The sequence below is a fragment of the Anopheles arabiensis genome, chromosome 3 (assembly GCF_016920715.1).
Source record: "Anopheles arabiensis isolate DONGOLA chromosome 3, AaraD3, whole genome shotgun sequence".
NCBI classification, from domain to species: Eukaryota; Metazoa; Arthropoda; class Insecta; order Diptera; family Culicidae; genus Anopheles; species Anopheles arabiensis.
In genome coordinates this window covers 87,465,236-87,489,963 of record NC_053518.1, presented here as the reverse complement: position 1 = coordinate 87,489,963, position 24,728 = coordinate 87,465,236, and the positions used below count along the sequence as shown (strand labels likewise).

At 43.6% G+C, this 24,728-nt stretch overlaps 2 protein-coding genes across 9 annotated transcripts in view; one reads left to right on the top strand and one right to left on the bottom strand.

Moving 5' to 3' along the window:
- Positions 1-24,728, top strand: part of LOC120901623 (D-beta-hydroxybutyrate dehydrogenase, mitochondrial) — a 43,145-nt gene that overhangs the window by 5,065 nt on the left and 13,352 nt on the right. The gene's annotated exons all lie outside the window — the stretch shown is intronic.
- Positions 241-22,864, bottom strand: LOC120901624 (elongation of very long chain fatty acids protein). Of its 3 annotated transcripts, none has more exons than XM_040309710.1 (8): positions 22,610-22,864; positions 5,478-5,706; positions 5,175-5,365; positions 3,876-3,956; positions 3,629-3,791; positions 1,682-1,770; positions 1,560-1,607; positions 241-1,355 (listed from the first exon to the last, which is right to left on the bottom strand). In XM_040309710.1, exons 2-8 carry the CDS (start codon positions 5,551-5,553, stop codon positions 1,071-1,073), a joined length of 933 nt encoding a protein of 310 aa, XP_040165644.1. In that variant the 5' UTR covers positions 5,554-5,706; positions 22,610-22,864; the 3' UTR covers positions 241-1,070. The 3 variants fall into 3 exon arrangements, with proteins under 3 accessions (XP_040165644.1, XP_040165642.1, XP_040165643.1); XM_040309708.1 differs by having other exon boundaries at positions 22,619-22,864; XM_040309709.1 differs by lacking the exon at positions 22,610-22,864 and adding an exon at positions 5,920-6,015.

The following is a 24,728-nucleotide window of genomic DNA, read 5'->3' as shown; positions in this document are numbered from 1 at the left end:
TTTGGCACAACCTTTTTTGTCTCTGGTATACTGTCAATGATTTAGTTGATTTTACGCAAAGTAGGATAATCACTCCATTTGCACATGCTGACATGACAGTCATGTTGCTAAGACGTGCTACTTATAATAACACTACGTTCACCTGCAACCATTTTGGGAGGATTGTATTTTGCATATTTATTGGTATTTGCCCATTACACTTCGGATGCTACCAAATTGAAAAGCCAAAACCAACACATGTAATCGGTACCGTTTCTCATTTCCGTGTTTAAATTAAATAATCTAGGCAAAAAAAAATGTACATCTCGCACGCGTCGGCTTCAGCTAAACATAGTATACGACAAAAAAAAAACAATACACTGCTCCCGGAAGGACTAAACTTCGGTTTGGAATGGAGGCTTTGAGGCAAGCAAAAACACAACCAGTTACCCAAGGACACACGCACACACACGCACGCACACACGCATACACACTGTATCGGAGGTATCAGAAGCTGCCCATATGTGTTGCAGATGCTCGCGAAAGCTCGAGATCACTTTCTCCCAGCTCTCACCAAACGTCTGCCCCAAAACGTCGTCGAGGGATGTTACATCAAGCATCTTGAGATCACGAAAGGCACGGACTGCGGGGATTTGTGGAGTGGAATGTGTTTTGTATGTGCACGATGGTGTTGTTGACTTTGCGATGTAGTATTGCGCAACAGATATTCTGCCGATGATCATCCCAGGCATTCATTTTGTCTTTCTTCTTCTTCCTCTTCTTTTTTTATCCTACACTCTAACAAACTCCTGCGAGCTTTTCGGAGCTTGCCGAATTAGGAGCTGTTGCGGGTTGAACGTGCATCTTGTTTAGCATTCAAACTCCCACACCTCCTTTCTCCCATTCATTTCTTTGGATCCCTTCCGTGTATCGCCGACTGTTGTTCCGGGTTGTTCCGCCAGCTCTGCTCCACCGTGCGCCCTGCCCTGGTGTATGCTTGCACCCTTGCCTCCGAACAGTACAAGCAGGTTACTCTCGCGCGCGCACGCACACGCAAGACGAAGAGAGATTATTATACGTAATGTGCTAGCCTACAGCGCCTTCTTAGCCTCGACGGCTGGCCGCGTGTTCGCCTCGACGGCGTCCTTTGGTTTGCATTCCAACTGGTTGTTGTTTTCCTCGCCCGCCTTGCCGGCGGTGCGCTGCGGTGCCGCACCGTTCGACTTGCGGATGTACGAGTGCACGTAGAACGAGCTGAACATGTAGATGAACAGGCCGGCGTTCAGCGTCAGCAGGGCGGCGATCGATTTCGGGTAGCCGCAGGTCGGCTGGAACTGCACCTGCACCGTGTGGAAGAACACAATGATGAACTGCACCTGGAGGAGGGAAAATGGTGAAATGCAGAACATTAGCGTTAGGAAGTTATACGCAATGCACCGGTTTTACAAAGAACTTGTTCCGTAGAAAGTACAAGACCTTCAAACAACTTGTAAAGTCGTTTGAAAGTTTGTCTCTAATTGCTAACCCAACCATGGAACAGGTTCTTGCGAATCCCGCCCAAAACAACGTCGGCTACTTACGATCTGCATCACGGTCAGGTAACGCTTCCACCACAGGTACTTTTGAACCTACATAAGTGTAACAGGAAAAGACAGTTTGTGAGCAAGTTGTATATCTTTTGTTGGTGAATTATCAAAATTACCTTCGGTCCCATCGCGGCCAGCATGTAGTACGCGTACATGCACACGTGGATGAACGAGTTGATGACGCCCAACAGCGTACCGTGACCTCCTGTGGATAGCAACAAAAAAAAAAAACACAAAACCAAACATCAGAATGATTTAAAGTGTCCGTCAATGGGTAGAACTTTCGAGTTGATTAACGTTTCGGACAGCGCATGTGTCTCTGCGCTACATCCGGGAAACGGGGTTGTTACTTTTGTTGTGTATGGATTCCTTTCGATGCGAAATGACGCTTAACATATCATCAAGATTGTTTGTGTGTGTCTATGTGTGTTTGGTGCAAATTAAGAAGGGTTTGCGGAAGCATTAACAACCTTATTTCCATCATGGACTTCCCGAAACAGAACACAAAAACGTGCTCAAAAGAAAACGAACAACATATGATAAACAGTTACTAGAATGCTTCCGTCCCCAAACACTGTGGCTGTTTGTTTGTCAAGTTCCACGCTTCCGTCAGTGCCTAAAAGGTGATGCGTCAAATCATTGAATCATAAACAAGCGAGCGCTGGTGGGAGAGACACACTCACAGATCGATGTCGTAAGAGCAACGGCTAAAGCAAGTCTTAGTTTGTTGTTTTATTTTCCCCTCAAAAATCATCGCTTCAACGACGACGGTGATGGTGGTGGTGGTGATGGTGCGCCTGGTTTCGCTGATCATTCATCCGCACACCTTAAGCATCGAGCGCGCACAACGCAAGGTTCCACCGATCGTTTGGGAGGACTTTTATTAGTGATTAGATTGCGAACGAGCCAATGTGTAAGCAGCGGTGTCAGATTTGCGATCGCGACTGCTGGTTTAGTTGTGCTTCGGCGATGTTTTAAACGTTAAGCAACGGATCGCTGATCCTGTCTGCTGTGTGAAGCTATCGGACTCTTGTGCAAGCGACAAATGAGAAACTTTGATGCTGTTGGAAGGTATCAAACGCTTCACCGTTATCAGCTTTTATGTAAGATGATTGTTTTCTCATCGATTACTTTCACTGGCAGTTCGTTTCTCGGACATATTTGAGATAAGAGGCTATTTGTGTCAAAGAAGCATTGCTCTTGAATCAAAAACAAAACAAAACTAGTGAACTAAAGCACCAAAGCAGAGTGATGCATACAAATGTCTCTATTGTTATAACACAATGATGAGATCAATCGAGACACTTCGCTGTGAATCACGCTGAGTGACGCAAATCGACACAAATAAAACTGTGGCCACTTGTTAATGACAAATGACAGGGTCAGAGGTTGTGCCAACACCGTACCAGCGAATTATTGATTTTTGGACCCAAATCTTTTATTCATTTCCCAGCATTGTCGAGTGACCATTAGATAAGCAAGCGTTTCAATGCCACGATTCCAGACAAAAACGATTGTATATATTTAGTTTTTAAGAATAGCAGTGCATTTCTGACGTCAACAGAGGTCATCCGAGAACCCAACAAACCGTACGTCGCAATGGCATTGAAAACACATAGTGTCAATATTTTCATGCATGAAGCTGTCCCGAATATTGTAGCTTTTGGCATTTGCCTGATTAACAGCAAAAGAAGTCATTGCCATCAAGCGTGTGTTCCACTGTTCGTCCGGTCGAGGAGACAACAATTAGCACCACAACACACTGCCAACGCCTATCCAACTGCCCGAGCAACAGAAGGACACGGACACGACCTATCGGTGGTCCCAGCTGGGTTGGTGTTTGTGGGATCTCTAACCCAGACACTAAACACCGAGAGTTTGCGGAGTTTGTTACCGTTTCGCTACCGTTCTTTGCTTTTCACACCTTGGCGTGAAAAATGCAACCCAAAAAGGGGAAGGATGTAGCTGACACTGACCATCTACACTGACCTTGTGCCAGTGTCACCTCTTTGCGCATCTAGAGCGATCTGCTGTGGACCCACTATAAGCGGCTTCCTACTTACCGGCAAAGTACTTGACGCCAATGAAGCCACAGACCGGCATCAGGGTGTGGTGGTAGACGTGCAGGAACGAAACCTGGTTCTGTTTCTTCCGCAGTACAAAGAACACCGTGTCGAGCAGCTCCACGACCTTGCACATGTAGTACATCCAAACGGCACGAGCCATCTAGTAGAGGGGCGAGAAGGAAGACGAAGCGATTTCAGAAGAGTGTCACGGGAAGATGGAGCAAGATGCTGCGGTGCTACTTACCCTCATTGCAACCGGGTTTCGGCTGTAGTCCACGGGTTGGCAGGAGTAGTTGTAGTGTTTCCTCCATCCGCCCTCAATTCCCTGATGAAAGTGAAATACATTTAGTAAAGGTGTTTTTATAGGGGAAATAATGTAATTATTATTGTAGTTTCAATCACAATCGGAACCATGTATAGTACCATCTTTATTCTGTAAGCCCAGTTCTGCAAAAAGCAAGCAATGGCTCACTCCAAGTATGCGCAGTAAATGTGGCCTCCAAGCCACTTTTCTCAGTTAAATTGTAAAGCAAACCAAATGACAAAGAAGCGGCGCCTGACAATATATTTGCAGACGTTTAATTTGTGAAAGAGGAAAGGCTTTCCTGCAGTAAATCCACAAAAAAGTCAGCTTTTCATGGATGGTCGCTTATTGTTGAGTTGTTGTGCCCTTGTTTCGTGCCATGGACGAGTAATTTTACGAACATGGCAGTACTTTATCGTACAGTAATGAAAATAAACCTTATAAAACGTCTGTTAGTTTTAACAGCTAAATAAATAAAATAAAATTTATAACCTGCAAATCGCTTGCAATAAAAAAGAATTTCTGGCCACAAAATGGTCTCCATCGTGGAGCATCACATTCCCATGCTTTCGTTTGCTAATTGAACGAAAACAGAATGCAAAAATGCGCTGCTATCTGTATAAATCTGTTTAAATTTGCATAAAACGCTTAGTTGACCATTTGGCATTTGCTTTCGAGAGCGAAAAATTCTTCTTCCCAAAAGATGCTCCACAAGAATGAAATACACTTTGCGGAGAGGAAAAAAATAATAAAACAAAACCACTGCAAAACCACACTTCCTGGTTGAGATGGTATCCGCCGTGCCGTTTTGGCAGCCCGTTTAAAATTTAAGCTACATTTTAATCCACTCCGCTGTGTAGCACGCACATTTAGGCTGGTTGGACTGTTTGATTTGGTTAGATTAGGCTCGGATAGGAAAAGTAAGGTGGCCTCACAAAAAACGAAGGCCACACTTTGAAGTAAAAAAAAACGGACTGACTAGGAATCGATGACGCCACACACGGTGTGGTGCAACATGGTATCCAAGAGATTGGCCGCCGTTTCGACACAAGCACGCGGATTACATAAACCCGAAACTACTAAATCACTGTTTCTACAGAGTGAAAAGAGCACAGGCAAACCAGCAGCCAATCGTGTTGAGCTTGTTTTGGGATTGACGATCTAACGGCTATTGATTTTTCCCTTCATTTGTTAACGATGGGCTGTTAACAGTGCTTCACTTGTTTGGGTCACACTCACTTCATACACTAGCACGATGCTGAGCAGCACCTGTACCGCGTTGTACGCGATCAGCACACCCTCCAGCTTGAAGGGCTTCCGCTTGGCCATGTACCGGGGTCCAGCGTACAGGCAGAAGTACAGGTACGTGACGAGGATCATGATCAGCGGCGTGATGGAACCGGACAGGAACCACTCCTTCGTGCGCTCATCTACAAAATTAGGGGGGACGAAAATACAGCGGATATAGATTGGTATAAAAACGGCAAAGGACAACCACACACACACGAGCACACACATGCACAGCACACACACAACACGCACCTTGATTTTCTACGAAAAACTTCACCACCCTGTCCAGGATGCCGTTGCTCGGTTCACTTATGACGTCTGGACTCATTTTGGTAGGGCTGGTTCACTGTCTCTTTTACTGAAACGCTGCTTACTTGGTTACTCACTGACACGTGATAGCGATTTATTGTACACGTCGAAACTTTTCTATGCACTAGATGCTCTTTTCAGCTGACAGAGCTTTTAATTCCACTGAGAAAATCTGCAAAACGAAAACAAATTATAAAAATTAATAACTATTTGTTGGTTATTTAACTTCCAACAAGAGCGCAAATTTTCGTAGAAGAAATATCTATTCATCTAATACACTGGTTCACACTCTTCTGTACATTAACTTATTCTTCATTTCCTCGTTTCAAACTAACATTCTAACGTTGCTCTTCCGAAAAAAGGTCAACTTCTTCTAATTTATTACCACTTAAAATCGCGTTAGGCGTAGCCGTTGCAGCAGCAGGTACTGAACCGAATCCTGCCGACACCGTTCCGTGCGACTGTCCAAATCGAACTGATCGACAGTGGGCTCGACAATGGTCGGACAAAGCACGCGCTGCGCGATCCTAACAACGTAAAACCCCCCGTACGTACCACCCGATGCCGGATCGGAACGCCCAAAACACTGTGTCTGCTGCTTGCGAACCGTCTGAAAAACTGGATGAGTTGGACTGCATCGCGTTCGGCCGCAACAGATCCGGGCCCGCTACACAGCGCCGTCCTTTTCCCCTACCCCTAACAACCGTGGTCGTTTTGCGTTTTGCTCGGATCGGATCTTCCTTCCCCTACCAAACCACTGTCCACAGACACATACACACACACACACACACACGCATACAGTTACGCGTATCGATACCAACACAAACTTAAGCTTAGCTTAAGAAAGGGAGGGGGGAGAGCATAGGAATTTTCGCGCCACCGAAAGCGAGACAGATTTCAACGAAACGTAGACAAAAGACCGCAACAGTGGCGCAAGCGACGAACCGGCAAAATCTCCAACCACACCGAAAAGGCTCGGTCGCGGTGCCATTTGGTCGTGGCCGTTAATCAACATTGCTGTTGGGAAGGGAGAGATCTCTGTGTGTGTGTATATGTGCCTTGGGAGGTTGTGGAGGGTGTATAGGGAAACGGTATGGCCGTTGTTTCGCTCGTTCGGTGATAAAAGCAGAGCGAAGTCACCCTGCCCACCCCTGAACGCTGCTCCCCCTGTTATCTTATCGTACCCTTGCGTTTGTAGGGCTTGCTTTTTAGTGGCCGCACGCACCATGTTGCGATCCAAAACAGTATGAACACGGTAGGAAAGAGGTCAACCTTCGTCATCTTCTGCTGCGCTATACTTGTATGAACCACCATGGGGATATTGACGAGGATAAGCAAGATAGTCAACCAAAGAAAGTATCTGTGTGTGTGTGTGTTTGTCTTGGCCATTACATAAGGCGTGACCCTCCTAGCAAGCTGCGACGACACGCTATAGGCGACACCAGTTTTTGAAGGTCGCGACCCGGTCCAACCAGGCCCACTTTTGCCGCAACGTGCTGAGGTCGTCTGCACACGTAGGTATGTGCGTGTGCGTGTGTGTGGGTCAGGATAGGTCGCAGAAAATCCCAAACCCGGTCACGGTGCAACCCTCTTTCGCACACACCAACCGGAATGGTAACGATCGTGTGGCGTGAAGTTCAGCAGCAACTAGGCAAGGGCCTTGTGGCGCAGCCGCACTCATCAGCTGACAGACGGGTTTTCACTTTCTACGCACCCTTTCTGCGTGGGGCCAGATAAACTGGCGAGAATCGATCTTCAAATCGCTTCCAGAAACGAGGCACACACAATGTCAACTACATCTACCTTCTTCTAACTAATACACGCAAAACGCACTGCTTAGCTCAACCATCTTGTTACGCAAGGCCGCGGTTATCTGACAGCTGTACGCGTTCCAATTTCTATTTCCAGCAGTGCCCGGCGAAAGGTTGACCGGCACACTGTGTGACAAGACACACTTTAACCTCCAAACCAGTCCCGAAAGACGTTAGTGGCTCGAAAACCCGACCTCAGGCTGACAATCAGAACGATGATAAGCTGGCTGGCTCGCTACGCATAGACTGATTAGCGTTCAGTAGAACTGGTTTTTCTTTTTGCGATGGAATGGATTGATTTTTTGGTGTTGTTGTTTTATTGTGTTGTCCCTGCTTTATTCCCTTCCCCCTTCGGTCGAAGCGTTTCTGCCTCGGAAGTGTAAATTAGATCTCAAAATCAATTCCCTTTTGCCTCTTTCAATGCTATCCACATGGTGTGCGTGTTTGTCGGTTGAAACCGTCGTCAACAAAACCATAAGGCAGAAGGCATATTTATTCATCATTTCGGGTCACACTACCATCCGTTTAGAAGGTTAGGTGGCGTTTCCGATCAGGCGCGTGTGCTATCGTCGGCACTTATGTGTTTCCATAAAACACAAAAAATTGGACTAAGAATGATGTTTTCGAGCTTTTGTGAAACTGAAAGTATCTATTTAGTGTGAAATGATCTATTGTTTCCTACAGATAACAACAAAAAGGACACATCACAAAATATTACTTTTTAAAAAGGTAATTGCTTTGCTTAAAATGGGTCAAAACGACGTTCACCAACCATACAACAGTTAAATGAGAATGATTTTGGTGGACCACTGGTAGGAATAAGATGAAATTGTTTAGTAGTTAATATAAGTTTCTATATAGCAGCAGCTATATAAGCTAATAAGGGCTAACAAGAGCCAAAACAAACGACGAATCATGTCATTCATCGTGACGTGTATTAATTGTTTGATATTCTTAACCATTCCTACACATATTATGGTGTTTTGAAATCATTTGCTACTATTGACTCAAATGTTAAGCCAAAACACCCCAACTGTTATTCAGATATGTTAAAACAACAGGTTGTTTAAAAAAAATGGAAAAATATCCATCTCTATTCTTCGTGATCGTTCTTCGACTGCTAATTTTATTTACCGTTTTCTTTAAATAGCTCATTTCAATGTTATTATTTCTTCCATAATCTATTTTCGAATGTTTTTCACTATTTTTAAAATCAATGAACCAATAAAAAGCCACATTCGTTACCGCTGCGTCCAAGGTTTTCTGCCTTCTGGAAGGTTATGCAAAATACCAAGTCTCCTCTGCTAAATACTGTCTGCCAAACAAACAAATAAACACCACCGATACGGTTATGATACGGTTGGCCTCGATCGTCCACCATCGTCAAACAAACGCACCAGGCCACCAGGTTCAATAACCCACACTGACTGACCCTTGTGCTACCCGGTTGTGACGAAAGTGCATTCGATGCATGCTGCCGAGTGGTGCGACTCGGCTGCAAAGTTCACGCGCCAGTCCGTCCCGAAACGATGCTGATTTGCCCCCGATTCTACACCACTAATACAACAAAAAATAAGCAGCGGTAAGTGTGGGTCGCTTAAACGAAAAGCACAGCGGTGCATATAAAGGCAGAGGATGACTCGAAGACATTACAAGACAGCATCACCAGCTGCAGCGTAAGGCCATCGAGAGGGTGGAGTTGTGTTTAGATCCTCCGCCTGCAAATGTTGTCTTGCAGACGGCAGACGGCTTGCACGTCTCTCCGAACAAAACATTAGATGTTCAAGGTTTCTTGTACCGAGCACGCTAGGTGTGGTAGAGCTGGAGGAGGAGTTAATATCTTATTTTATTACAACACCTATCAACACTAGCTGTGAAGGATTTTAGGTTGCGAAATGGCCGTCCGCCCGCAGCTCCAGCGAAGGAACAGAACGTACTGCGCAGTGGTTTTGTTTTTGTGTTTTTTTCCAATATCACCGATTAATGATCAACCTGTCGGTGGTTGCAGCTTACCCTTACCACACGACAAAGAATGAAACCGGGGTGACGATGGCGCGTCTCGGTGTAATAACAATTTCACGCTTCATGCTGCCTCATGCAAAGCACAAGGGTACGGTTCGGTTGCTCATTACCCTGCATATCTCGTTCGATCGTGCGGCTACGGGTTCAATAGATCGCTTGTGGGGGTTTTTGTGTATGCCAGAACGTTGGGTGAGTCCAGTGTTTGGGGTAGGTCAGTTACAGCCCCTCATTCTACTGTAATGGATCGATTAATCCGTCAAGGAAGCAGTTTCATCATGAGCTAGGATATCGATCAATCCATCCACAAAGGGGCTAACCGACACGTGTTTCTCATTTATTTTTCCTATGTAACCTAGTTTTAGACTGCGTGTGCCCCAGCCAACGCATGAGATGTGTCATTTACCTTTGAAATGCTTAAATAAAAAAGAAGAGCGTTCACGAATCAAACCGGTTGAGATAACTCTTGTAGCTGTAAATTGCAGCACACTCCCAATTCGGCACAAAGGATCATCATGGCAACATGGTTTCGCACAACCCAATTTGAAACGTGTTTTATTGGGATGAACGTGGATCGTATGCTTTTTTTATTCGAACAGCCAGACGTATGCAGATACGCACGGCGGTTTCCTAATACTCGCATGATGCAACCAGTTCGCACGGCCATAAATAGTAATTTTGTTGTGCTCGCAAACTAAGCTGCTGTGTGTGCTGTAGTAAGTAGGACTAACCCTTTTTCACGCATCGTAACAGCTTGCAGTAGAAAATTACCGATACAATGTGATATGATTGCCGTATAAAAATAACCATTTGACAAAATTGTCCATGATGGATACTGATACATATCGGTATGGTCCATTCAAAAAAAAAAAAATGGGAGGTTTTGCGATACTTCTTCTTCTTCTTATTTTTCTTGGGCACAAGAACCGTTGTCGGTTAAGACCTGTCTGTAACAGTAATGGGCATGACTTTCAGTGACTTATTGATTTACCCATAGCAGGATATTCAGTCCTATGAATGAAGGTACGGTCCATCCGGGACTTGAACCCATTAAAAGCATGTTGTTAATTAGTGCGAGTTGACGACAGTACCACGAGACCGGCCAAAACTATACAATATTTGCGTTACTATACTATCCATTGTGTTATATGGAGTTTGACAGCTGGCGACTGAACTCATATGAACATTCCATACAAAACCTACAACTAGCCGTAAAATTTTAGCTAGATTATTGACCTGATAAATATGTAACCAATCGCCGATTCGTCGCAGGTTCCATCAAGTTCAATAGCTCATGATAGATAATATTTTTTCTTTCTTCTTGAAGCATACATATTGTGTATTGAACAATATTGTTCCACTGGCTACAGATATCTCAGCAGTTTATCATGATGCTAGTACTTGGGTTGTTTATGCTTGTTTTAATAATGATGACCTACAATTGCATCAGCCACAGTGTGTTTAACACAACGTGTATTAACAAATAAACAGCAACAATTTACTCCTGACAAAAACGTGTATATTAAACTTTTACAGCGTTTTCCAAGTCACTTTCGAATGTAAACATTGTTATTCACCGCATGCAACACGTTAATCCACATCAATCTGATATTTCATTTCCATCACAATAATTTTTAATTTCTTCAGCATGATTTTCAACACGACTCAAGCTGGATTAAGTTTGACAGTTCTTTGTCATGTGTTGAAAATTCTTGGATTCTTGGATGAATAACTATGTGCACATTCGAAAGTGACTAGCAAAACCCTGTATTTTCTAATATTACATCTCGATTATAGAATATTACTTCCTTTTTCTCGAACGACGACTTTTGAATAATGACATGAACCAAGTTGAAAAATTGCTGGTAAATACGAAATAATATTTTTTCAAAGGTCTAAGCTATGCTTAAATTTGAGAAACAAACGGTCAGAAATGAATTAAAATTACAAAGCTTGATGATTTAATGTCTCAACTGCAATTGAAAACATTGACATGGCTCACGATAAAAGGCAATCAACAAATACAAATTTAATTCAAAGACTCATAATAATCATACAGTATGTATGTATAGTTTGATAGTATGCATAAATATCAATTCCCTTACAATCTCATGAGATGTCGTTGCTGGTAAACGAAACAATGGAACTAATAAAAGCATTCAGCTTGACCTTCTGTTTGTTCCAATTATTATGAAAAAATACTTTTAAAAATTCCGATTAAATTTATTGCTTTAATTTATAAATCCTTCTTATCACAACAGCCCATAACCTTCCGCGGCTCGGTTGCGCATCCCTTTATCCGTACAGATATATCCAATTCATCACCGCGCCGAGATGCACAACTCACAAGGGCTGAATTCATTTGCCCCGGCCGACCTTGCGAAGGCTCTGTACATGTGCCGTGACTTACTCGAGCTCAACAGAAATGTAAGAGAGGGAAAGAGAGACAGCAACCCACACACGCAGCTTCCACAACAACCCATTGTACCGACGGACAGTCAGTACGGTACGAAAATTAATTTCTACCCACTTATTCATGCCAGCACGAGCGAGCTGCTCGGTGCCAGTTTCCCACTTACTTCGCGCTGTTGTCATTCAACCCTTCAACCCTTTTCGGGTGTAGCATTTCTTCAGAACTCCCTTCCTTCTTCATTTGCTACAATTGCCATTTGGTGGTGGTTAGCGGTGAGAAGCAAAGAAATAAACTACGCCAACGGGGCGGGAGGGCGAAACTAATTAATAAGCTTTGCGTAAGCTTTGCTGCGGCTGAGAGTGTGAACACGTCGTATCCGCCGCACGTTACGCGTACGCGATCACTGAAGCACGCGATCGGACCAAGCTGCAGAGCGTAGAGCGAGCGGAATAGAGGGAAGGGAAGGGGCCAAAAAATAACTTAAAAAAACCGAAACTGTCCCCCGAAACGATACTTTCTAAACCAAATCTCGATTGACTCGTGGACCATTTTGATAGACAATTCACCAGCACTCTCGCGGTAGTGAACAAGTCCCATAGCTGGGTGGTCAGCCGTGGTAAGCACGCGCCGCAAGCCGCAGATGAGAGTGAAATTAAAACAACAGCACATCGCGGGCCACCACCGATTGCGGCTGGCGCAAGACGGAATGTTTTAAAGGGGTAGTTTTTTTTTGTTTTTGGCCAGCGTGTTACTGGGCCACCGTTAAGCAGATACGGTTGGCGGTAGTAGCCGAAATGAATTCATTTCGTGTATAATAACCATTTTTCTTACCGCATCTTGTGGTGGGTCGTTGCACAATTGTCGCTCGGGTAAAGAGCTTCCCAAAACAAACGGCCTGCTTTGTGTGTTCTAAAAAAGCTTTTGCTGTTTAGACGTTGTTTTTATGATAGCTATCCATGAGTTCAGTAGCGTTGCTAAATCAAGGTCTTTTGTTGATAACAAGAATTACGCAATACGTTTTTTAGGTTAGACTAAGTTACATTAAATTATATTTTTCATCTTGAAGTAGACAAAAAACTCTTGTTTTTTTATTAAATAATTAAGATTTATAGTAAGATCCTTTTGATCATAGTAATCTCCAGAATTAATCGAATGATTCAATATGTGGATTGTAAACAAATTAAATTACGCCTTAATTGTGCCTTGATGATCGTACTCGATGAGATTGCGGAAGTAAGCATAGAATGGTTTGTCAATCCACTGTCAGAGGCGCTCCGATAGAAGACGGTTCGCTCGTGCTGGTCGTGACGCCGTGCAAACCTTCTTTCCCTTCGCACACGCGGCCACAAATCGCAATTCAAGTTCAGCGCACACATTTGATATGCGCATAAGCGCGCATTGCATACCCTCTGAGAACGGGACGCCCTTCAGGCAGACGAGCCAACGGGCTCGCACCCCCCAAGGCGTTACGCATTCGATAATAAATATTTCCATCACTCCCTTTGTAATGTAACCCGCCGCTCGAACGCGACTCAATGCGGCATTTGTTTGACGTCATTGTAGGCTTCAAGTTACCGTGCAGCAAAGTTCCAGAACGGTTCTGCCAAACTCAGCCCGTGTCTCAGACCTTGTCAAGCAAATTTCTCGAGAGCTGTTGCGTTATTTACATAACGTCTACGCGGCGTACACTCGAGCGCAACACCAGCAATCACTGCGATTATAAGGTTTGCTCTCGATCGATACCGAACACTCCCAGCGCACCGACCGCGTCTAGTTCGATCGCTATAGCGTAGCGACGCTAAGCGACGAACCTTCAATTGCTCGACCAATTGTTTGGCGACCTTCAACCGGTGGAAAAAAAGTAAACCTTGTACCAAGGTCATACGCCAACCAACCGTGCAAGCTCGCCAACTACGGCTCCTCCTGTGTGTACTTGATTTTCATGTACACCACAACGAGTTCCCGCATGCTCCACATCTTCGGCAGTTGATTGGAGTCTTTCCGGGGGGGAGCATCTCATTTCACTCTCTGCCAACTTTCACACATCGCTATACGTACCAACACCAACGCCAGCGGTGCCTGTGCAGCGTGATATTATGCGCGTGTGCCCATTTGGTAGACCCAGACCGACTACGCGCTTCATCTCGCCCGTGCATGATGTAACGAGCCAGGCCTTTTCGGTCACGAGAGTGACTCCGCCAGCGAAGCATCACACAGACACACACGCGCACACACTCTCAAGACACCCAGTTTCCCGTCTTGCGAACCCGTCTGGCCTGGTCTGCGCGCTAGATTACGGAATCGCAGCTCCCATTCCATTGCAGCGTGGCGTTCGTCCGCTGGTGTAGCGTTACTTTCACACACTGGTGTTTATCGCTTGCGCTGGGGGAAGGCTTGAAATCCCCTGTCAACGAAAGGAGTAACAAAAATACAGCCCCCTGGGCAGGTGTGTTTGCTTCGGGTAGTAAAGGGGGTAATGCCCTCAAATGTCCACAATCGAAAAACCGTGCCCCCTGCGATCGTGACTGCGTGGTGCGTACGGTTCGGATGAACGCGTTACCTTGGCTTTGGCTGCAATTACCCGATCATAACAATTTGGATATTTTCGGCAAACCCTCGCTCGCACTTGGAGGATGTACGTTCATGGTCAATACTGATTAAACGGAACATTGCGCCAGTGTGATCGCAGTGAGATTGCTACTCACTCCTAGGAAGGTCCCGTGACCTGCGCGATGGAAACCTTCATAAGTAAGGTTGATGAAACTGGTTTGCCGCTTGGATAGGGTTGGGGACCGGTTTTCCGGTCCCAATGTTCTGTCCTTTCCGGCGAAGCAGTTGACAGAGCCAAACACAGCGAAAGAAAGAGCAAGAGTTGATCTGTGGATGAGTGAAGAAGGGAAGATCATTTCAGTTCTCCTCCTACGCGTAACTGTGTGGAAGAGATATGAATAGGACCCGATATCGTTCAAAGATCGTTTGATCTCAGGTGGCTCGATCAATACGGATGTTTGCTGCAGCCGAATCAACTGATCACTGGACTGTATTTGAGCGGTTCGTTAGAGCTTGCGTCATTCCGCCCTGTTGCCGTGCTAAATAACTGACTTTTGAGGGATTTGATTTGAACAGAGTGTACGAAAATTGGGGAAAATATCTTTGTCAGGTTGAACAACCTGTCTTACGGGTTATCAAGTTCTATTTCAATATTGAAAATCGCTTAAAATAGAAGCAAATAAGAGTTACTAAGAATTGAGCATAAAGTAATTGGCATGAAATCTTCTCAAACTCAATCCTCACAATACGTTGTGTCGCGATTCTTCGTTTTTATGATTTATATTTTTGCCCAAAAACCTCAAACCTGCTGGTTAATCAATCCGTAATGCACACTCTGCACCTAATCGGCCCAAATCAGACTTCCAAATGAGTCGTTTGCATCGGTTAGCACCTTCATTTTCCTCCTTCCCATCATTAGTTCCGCGTGAAAAGCTTCCTAATTTGATCTTCTTGCGCCATACCTCGGATAGTTTTGCATTTGTTGAAGCTAGAACTCTCGGCGCGCGCGGCACGGGTTCAAAGTTAATGAGCTCAAAGGTTTGAGGCGTATTGTGGCGTGCCTACCAATTAGCTTCTGCCAGTGAAGTGACGCAAATTTTTGTGGCGATTACATTTATTTCACTATCAAGGAAAACATCCGGCAAGCCGTAGTAATAACGCAGAAGCGCCCAATAAGCGCATGCGCTCACAGTAGTCAAACAAATCAAATAGCTTAATTGAAATTGGCACATTGTGGGTAAATACAAGGCGAACATGATCCGGGATTGAACTGGAAAGCAAAATCGTTTAATCAATCACCGTGAGTTGGCTGATTTGGGGGCGAGAATTTATTGATTCAATGCTGTTGATTCGATCGTGAATGTGCAAATATGGGTTTCCTAATTCTTTTTGGAGGCTGTTTCTGGGCTCTGGTGAGCGATTCTGGTTAATGGGCGTAGGATTGGGGCAGGGGAAATCAAAACGAATTAATGATTAATTAAATCAATACTCCCGAAGAGTTCGAGATGCCAAAGAATTCGCCAAAAACTGCATAATTGTTTTCGCTGATTGTTTTTAAGCAATATTAACGTTCATATTTATTTACTTATTACTTTATTACTTTTTATTATTACTTTTTTAAGGTTTGGGAGCTTATTTGGCTAATCAATAAACACTTCGTTTGCTCTTCTAATTATGCTCCTGCGCGCAATTCTTACTAGCCTAATAGATATGTCTTCGTGTGCCTAAATAGGCACCAATTTGTCTTACATCAATAATGCTCACGGCTACAATACACCCGTTACCTGGCGAGACAAATACAAAACCGTTCAAACACCATTATCAACGGGAACGTTTAAACTGCCGACAAAACCTTTCAATTACACACCGCACTACACATGTCGTACGCGCTACCGCGCTCGTGCGCAACAACAAAAAAGGTCTAATCCAACCTCGCTCGCTTGCGCCGCAATTATCCGCGCAGAGGTGGTTGTGGTGCGTAAAGTCGCGTGGGAAGTACAGGCGCAAGTGGCCCGTACCCACTAACACCTTCCGTCGGCAGTAATTGAGAGTGGAGAGAAAAATTGCCCCCAAAAAAAAACAGCAACTACAAAAGCGGGGGGGAAAACACGACCAAACAATCGATGCGGTGTGTGTGTGTCCGGGGTGGCAATAAAAAGTGTAAACAAACAATAAACGCAAACCGTAAGGAACGAAGCGTACACCGTACTTCTTTAGGCGCACACTTGCTTTGTTGATGGGCCGTACACGTTTGTGAGTGAGTGGTATTTTTTTTTTACAATCATTTATCATCATTGATTAGCGCTCGTTTGACGGTTCAATGGCCCCTAAAGGTGGTAAACATACAAACATAAAACGCTGGGAAATTTTAATCAGTTGCGTTTTTTCCAGTGCGCTCCGAACGTGTCACTTGGCATGAGTGAGGGCACTTTGCATGAAAAGACATACTTGTTCCGTGCACACAGGGACAGTTGTCTGAGTAAAGTAATAGTTTCCATTACGCGAAATGCCATACCCATTACCCGGCTTCCACCTTCCTTCCACAATCCGTCTGGAAAGATTTGCATTGATTTCCGGTCAGCTTACGCCGGACTTCGAACGTTCGGTAGTGGAAGCGAGGTTTTATGTCACTTTAAATTCATTCATTCTTCCGTACAGCCCTCCTGTGTTTCTGAGCTTGTCCGGGAGTCGCAATCCAGTGCAAAAAATCGAACACGCACAGCAACAAGACGCTCCTTTTACTCTGCGAACCAGGGTCAACCAGTTGAACGGGTACGATGCACCGCGTCGACTATTCGAAACCCAAATGGCGCCCAAATCACACCACAGCGCGGTCGTTCGACGGTATCTTCACTTGATTGAAGGTCGGGCCCCGAGTCGGGCAACGTTCCCGAATCGATTCCGAAAGTAGTGCAGACGAATGAAGACGGGCTGCTTCCAGGGTTTGGAATGCAACCCCGGAAACGTTGATGACCCTGACAGACGCACTGTGCGAAGCTGGCGCATTTGGAAAAAGGAAAAGTATTAGCCGCTGTACCCACTGCAGCGCATTTAGAACAGGTTTCCCTTAATCACTGTCGGTGTCGGTGTAGGACGCCATTATAAATTGGGAACGAATGTCTGAAGAGGTCGTGCGTACGGGATTATAACATTTGCTTTTATTTTCACATTCTCATTGTTCATTATGTTCTTCTACTTGTGCGTGTGTGCGGTTGCATTGGTGAAGGGTATTTTAAAGGGAAGCTTTGTTTTTGCTGTATATTCCACGTCTTCTTTTAATGGATTATTAAATCATATGCTCTAGAACTCAAAGCTACAATTTACGTTTTCTTACATCAAAGCAGTATCTAAGCTGAAGTATTTGTATAAAATGTTTAAATGATTCCAATATTTAATATTCGCAAATCCGGTTTGCGCCTTATGAATGTTGCTTTCCTGGAAGATCGCAATTAGCACCTCGCTATGATCAACATCCTACCAATAACGTTGCAATCATTTGACGCCTGATCGCTTAATGTGCTATCGAAATGGAAGCGATCAACTATGGAGCTTAGCTGATTATAATTCTTCTTTTAAACCATACTTAATGGAACTACACTTACCGATTGTATAATAATTCATATGAAAAGCAGCCTAACGACCATGCGATGGATTTAAAGGAAGATTCCTTTAAACGCTCATTAAGATATGCATGCACCCTCTTCGATAAGCACCTGATTTAACGTCCATGCCCGCAATCGCAATAGCATGTTGAGACACACGGCATCGCTCGATTAAATCTTGCATCAACTCCCAACAGGTCAATCTAATTAACCTCTTCTTTCGGAAGGTTCGAAGATCCGACCAAGTGACCTTCACTTTTCCTACGACGCCCTTTTCCCCAAAGTGCCGTCCCGAACAATTAACCCTGATCTTAAACGTAATCATTAGCACCAATATCGTTCGAACGGAGTTGCTTCAGTTTGCAAACAAAACAAAAAAACAACACTCGTAAAGATCGCTACTTTTGGTTTATCGATCGAACCATTAGCTCTCGTTCCCAGCAAACGCGAGACGGAATGGTGCAAGAAAAATACTTTCAACGAGAATGGGAAACAACATCCCGCATCAGTTTAAACCATCCAATCCACACAATCCAGCACTTCCTTCCTCCATCGCCCGGCACCACAATAGGCGAGCCTCTCTTGACGAAATTGACGAATCTATAAAATCGCTTACCTAACACCAACGCGCATACTATCGCGGCACATAGAGAGCGAGCACATTTCTCCCATGCGCACCTTAGCGTGGAGATGAATGCAACAAGTCCGACCCCCGGTCGGCCGGGTGTTACATAAGCCCCAGCCCAGCCTAAATGCTTTGGCGTTAGTCAGTGGCCCGCTTTTTAGTGGGTTTCCTAGTTCGTATCTGCTCGGTGCACAAGCACGAGCGCGTGTCTCTGTGGGCTCATTGCAAAATACATTAGCCAAACAGTTTTTCGGCACCCTTTCAGCCGTATCTGTTTCTCATCATTTGTGGGTCATGATGAAAAGATGCTACCAGGCGGTTGACTGTTGGTTGGATTACATTTTTTGCTTGATACAGGGGCTTTTTTGTTTGGTTGCTGAAGACGCCGTGAGAGTGTTTCGATTCAGGAATGATCGCAATTTAATCGTTTCCTTCAAGGAGGTTGCTGCTTAACCGTGAGGACATTCAGTGTGAAAGTTTGTCCAGATGTTTGTGTGTGTCTTGTTTTGGGGTTTTGTATGACATTGATATCGTGATAGTAAACTCTTGAAAAGTGGCAAACAGTGGATTTAGTTTTGATCATACAAGCGGATACATAAATATAAGTCTCATCTTTGTTTATATTTATAAAAAGAAGAATTTCTACGATACATTTTGTTGTCACCACAGGCTTGGAAATCGTTCCGCTTTCGCGACTGTTATAAAACTCGTTTAATTTGAATCATATTAAAAGCTATCTAGCATTGACATTGACCAAAGAGAAACTCACAATAGCTTTTATGGTATGGTAATGGGGTTAGACGACGGAAATGAATTCAGTTCTCATTTTACCTAATTTTTTGTCTTTCTTTTCACAATGCTAACAAAAACTGCTCCGTGGTTTAAAGAATAGCATCACTGAAATTTGTCAAAAATCTATGTTTAAATATTTCAAACATAACGGTAAGATCACCGAAACGAAAGCGCACAGGGAGCTTCATTTAGCGACGCTCTCTAAAACTAAATTCTCTTCAACAACAACAACACGAAATTTATTCAGATTCTAAACCGGTTTAAACATAAAAAACATCCAATTAGACATAAAACACACGTGGATGGAATGGCATGCATGAATTAGCTTTGCCTGATCCCGTGAAACGAATCCTGGGGATCATTGAACGGAGCGAAAGTTTTGTAGCAGACGTTTCGGTAAGGTTGTGGGTCGAAACAAACTTTTGCGATTAACATCACATCGTTGTCTGCTGCTAAATCACGATGTAAATTTTTGGCTAGAGGGTAGGTTTGCATATTTATTTGCGTTGAGAAGGGGAGTTTTTTTTTTGCGGGGAGAGCGATCTTTATTGATGGTCCATAAATTGTCCGAAATCGAGACCCTTAAGCATTAAGCGCACATTGCCGATTGGTGTGGAATGGACACAAGCTGTGGGATCTTTTTAAGGGCTGGCATATTTTTCATCAACGTTTACAACAGTTTAAGCAGTAATTCATTTTATTACACCAGCAAGCATTATCTTGCCGATCGCATTCCACACGATAGCTCAATTACACAACGAGCAGAAGCTGCACACTAAACCTACAAGCATGACTTTTATTTTGTATGCCAGTTTTCATGTGAAAATCTATCAGAAATCAATAACGACTGTGCGTACACACCTTCAGGCGTTGCAGATGGCGTCGCAAAATTGCCAAACCTGCACCTTTCTACCGGTTTTTAAAATCCGGTATTTCCAAAGTTTTCTAACAACTTCGTCGGACACTGGATCGTGACACGGCAGTTTTCGGGCCAGTTTTACGCCGAATTTTTCCGGATTTTGCATGGCGATCGTTCACATTTTGAAACGAGAACGCTGTATAATGCTGAAACCATTCATCCATATTGTCTGGTGTTTCTTTTTTGCGGTAGTAGAATCTTTTCGTTCTGCATCGAAACATCGCAGGAAGAGAAGAAATGGATCTATCTTTAGAAGCTCAACAATCGGAAGCATGATCGTTCAATCGTTAGGGGGTTATTCACCCGTTTCCCATGAACACGGTATGACGCGTCCCGAACGCGTCGCCGATCTACTTTGAAGGTCTTCCAGCGGGCACGACACGTTCCGCTCAAGGTCATGAGCAGCAGTATTGGATTTTCCGAGCGAGGTTTTAAGTACACGCGATCGATCGCGAGGCTTGTACGATCGCGGTGCAATACCGAACTGCCGTACTGCTGCACTACCCGTTGATGATAGGAATTAGGTATCCAGCCCATATGTGCGTGTGTGTCATCAACTGCACACCATCAACTGCACAAAGCTTGAAGGGTAGCTGATGACGATGACGCCATGCCCGGGGAGGCGCCCTTCTGAAAGCTCGGTGCATCATTCCTCTATTGTCGATCTGGCCGACTAACGCTGCCAACCGTTTAAAGGGCACCGATACGAAGGAAAAGGTAAACAACGAAAACCACCCACCCTTGGTGGGAAAAATACAAACAACAGCATCTTCATCCAGGCCACACGAGACCCGTGATTAGCTGACGACAGTTCCGTTCCGTTGGTAATTATTGGTTTGGTGATTATGGTGCTTTGCTTACGTGTTCTCCCCGGGCACAAGAATGTGTTGGCACGCGGTTGAATATCGCTTCTTTGTACCGAAATGCGCATGGGTGACGTAGAGTGGGCCGGTAACGGAACTGCCGCAGGGTCGAGAAGTTTCAACCCGTGTTGAAGAGGCAAGTGTCGGTGGTATTACGTCGTTTGAGATGCAATGATTTGATTGAACATCACAGTATAAAAGGGAAATTCCTGTGCACTGTCAACAGTGAAACGATCTTTAGACGGAACTAAATCCGTTCCATTGATATTGCATTACAGGGGCACGGTATAAAATGGACAACTCCCAAAACGTCAATTTTGCCGTTTCTACAGCTCTAGGACACTCACAAAATCTTGTAATGCGTAGATTGCAATCATGTTGGATATCTGGTTAGTGATTCAAAAAAAAAGTCTTTGATTTTTTGTATACAAAATTGTATAATTTAGATGATGTTTATAGATAAAAAAATAGTTATATTGGAAATAATGGATTGGATTGGAGATTGCAGCAACTTAGCCATATTCATTATGGTTTTTGTTGGCATTTTGATAATTTAAGACATTACCAAGAATTCATCTACAAATATTTAAACATCTTTCAAATCATATGATAATTTTCATTGAATATTATATCATAAATTATATTTTTTTGCATTTTTTTTAGAATATACTGCACGAAATGATCTAGAATTTAAAGAATTTTCATCCAAGATCAACTAAATGCTCTAATTGGAGCAATATGCGCAGTTCAATTCAACACAATTAATTTTGACAGAATGCTGTCAAGAATCCAGTCAAAAAGTTATTTAACAAGCTTGTATTTCAGATAGCTGATTATCTACAACTATATTTTCACAACTTAAAATTGGCTTTAAATTTTTACTATACACATGTTTTAACCACAGGACGCGGTAGGAAAGATAATTTCTAAACATTATTTTTGGAGAATTTTACTATTTGGCCACACATTCTTATAGAAATTGCATGGTAAAGGATTGTTTCCTCGAATTTGAATCAGCAATCGTTAATAGACATTATTCTCTAATTGTCCATAAATATTTCACAATTTTACAACCATAAAACTGAATATATATTGAAAAATGCGTTTTTCTTCATCGAGAGCTCTCCACAGTATTGCTCCTATAACTTCACTGCACTACTCTAGAACACAGCGCTCAATAAAACTCAAACTTTACACACTGTGTCCACCAAGTGGCAGCTTCATTTAAATAAAGCCAGTCTATTTTTAATATCCGACAAGCAGAACTCCAACTTCCGATGCGTTGGACTGTAGCGTTGGAACGGGTGCACTTGAATTAATGCCATTAGCTTTGGAGGTGCGACACGGTGCCAGTTTCAGAGTTATCGTGTTCGTTTAAACCGAAATGAATATTCTATAATACAAGATCCATTGCTACGAGGTACGACTTCACCACACATCAGAATTACATGATTTAGCTATTACAAAACAACAATCAATACTTGCATTACCGGGCGTAGAATATGCCCCGTCCGATCGCCACTCAACTACACGCTCGACACAATAGTTTCACACGGCGGATACACTTTTCTGCGTGACTTGTGTCACCCCAAAAGGTTGCCCGATTACGTGCGCTACGACTTGGCGAATCGTTCTACTAGGCGATAAGCGACTAAACGGCCACACTAGTGTCGAAACACTCTGCAGTCAGTCTGTTCTGCTGGACAGTTGGGTGCTAACTAACTCGGTGCGATCAACACAATCCGCGAACGAAACCCTTCCACGCGGCCGGTACGCAGCAACGCCTGCACTACCACGACAATTTTGCAAGTACCAGTAACCGCAACGACACCTTCCGTTCACCGGGAATCTCGCTTGAAGGTTGAGCGACGTGTTCCGTTCATGAGCGAGAGTCAAGGGAATTTTGAAAGCTGATGAACTGCTTTTTTATTTCGAATCTCCTTAAGTGGCAAACTACATCATCCTTGCCCTTGAGATGGACTCTTCACGGTCGGTGAAGGTGTGCCGAGGTTGCAAATGCAAATAAAACATCAGACCGATCGCAACCGACTGATCTGGAGCTTCCTGGATGGTGGAGTTCGTAGGAAAAATGAAGGTTTAAAAGTAGATCAAAACAACATTCAACATTCACTTGATTTATATGAAATAAATTAAATTCTTTTGTCCAGCATCTCGAAGGACGAAAAAGGAATGTCAGATGCCAGAGTGTCATTGGGGCATGAGCATGCAGGTGACCTCACCCCATTCAGAGCAACGCATTCTGGTGCGCTGTTAAAGGATTTAATCATTTTCTACCATCAGGAAGCATTATAACCATGTCTGCCGTAAGGGCCCTTCAGTTCCACTATGTGTTATTTGTTGCTTTAATTGCACGTCAAATCATATTTACATACAATTCTTTCCCGCTTTTGTTTGCCTTCCCATGGTTCAACATTGCTACAATCGTCATCCGTTCCACACAACAAGAAAGGGATTCCCCTTTGTTGTCGCATGTACAACAAATGCTACGTACAATTTGGATTCATGAGATAGCGTAATTTGTAGTGCGTAGAATAGGGAGAAAAAATCATAATAAACACAATGTCCAAATCGTCAATCAAAGCTCATCTACAACCTGTGCCAATTTCGCTCTTCACTGAGCTCCGCCTGCGTCAAGGACTCTTGACGCTTGTAGTGTGTGTTCCCGGAGCGATCCACCGGATCAGCATTATAGCCTGTCGGCTGTTTCCCCCTTTTGCCATGACGTCACGGCCAGCAATCAGGTCAAATCTGATTGACATTCGCTTCTCTCGAAAAGTTTTTATTTCGAACGGGCCAACCGCTCACAAGTGCTTTTGCTCTTGACAATTTTGCTCAACACGATTTGAAGACGGATGTCAAGATACCTCCAGGAACCATGTACGGTTTGGTAGGGAAAAAAGGGCAGACCTTGTGTAGCGTGAACGTTTTACTGTAGTAGCTATTTAATGCAGTTTGAAGCGATGAGCGCCTAAAGGTATGCAATTAGCTGAGCATATACATTCATGCGGAAAGGAACCGGTAGAAGCGCACATTTGGAATTTTGTTTTACAGACCTGGATACTTGGTAAATGAAATTCCAGGAAACAATGTATTATAACGAAACTTTAACATTCAAGTACAGTGTAAAATTTTATTATGATTCATTTTGGTTTTTAACTCATGTTCTTTTATTGTCAATATATTTGTTAATTTAAGGTATTAGTGCCCGTAAACTAATTTTTATTTGTATACTTTTGGCCCTGACACTGATTTTTGTTTACAGGGTTAACCTAGGCAATTCGACATCGTTAAAGTTCATTTTTACTCGGGCCTTGCAAAGAATGAATCGGGCATAGTAAACAATGAAAGCGGTCAACCCTGGATTTTCTTGATTTGCAGCTGAAACACAAAGCTTTTAGCATGTAGTTGAACTGATATGTAAGATATTTTAATATTTTTAAGTTAAATGGCAACTAAACATAATTCAATTTTTCGACCAAGTGTTTTGCGATGATCTTTACGACCAAGAATATTGCGACAAAGAATTTTGGGACCAAGAGTTTTGCGACCAACAATTTTATTTAAAAAAAAAGTTCGTTC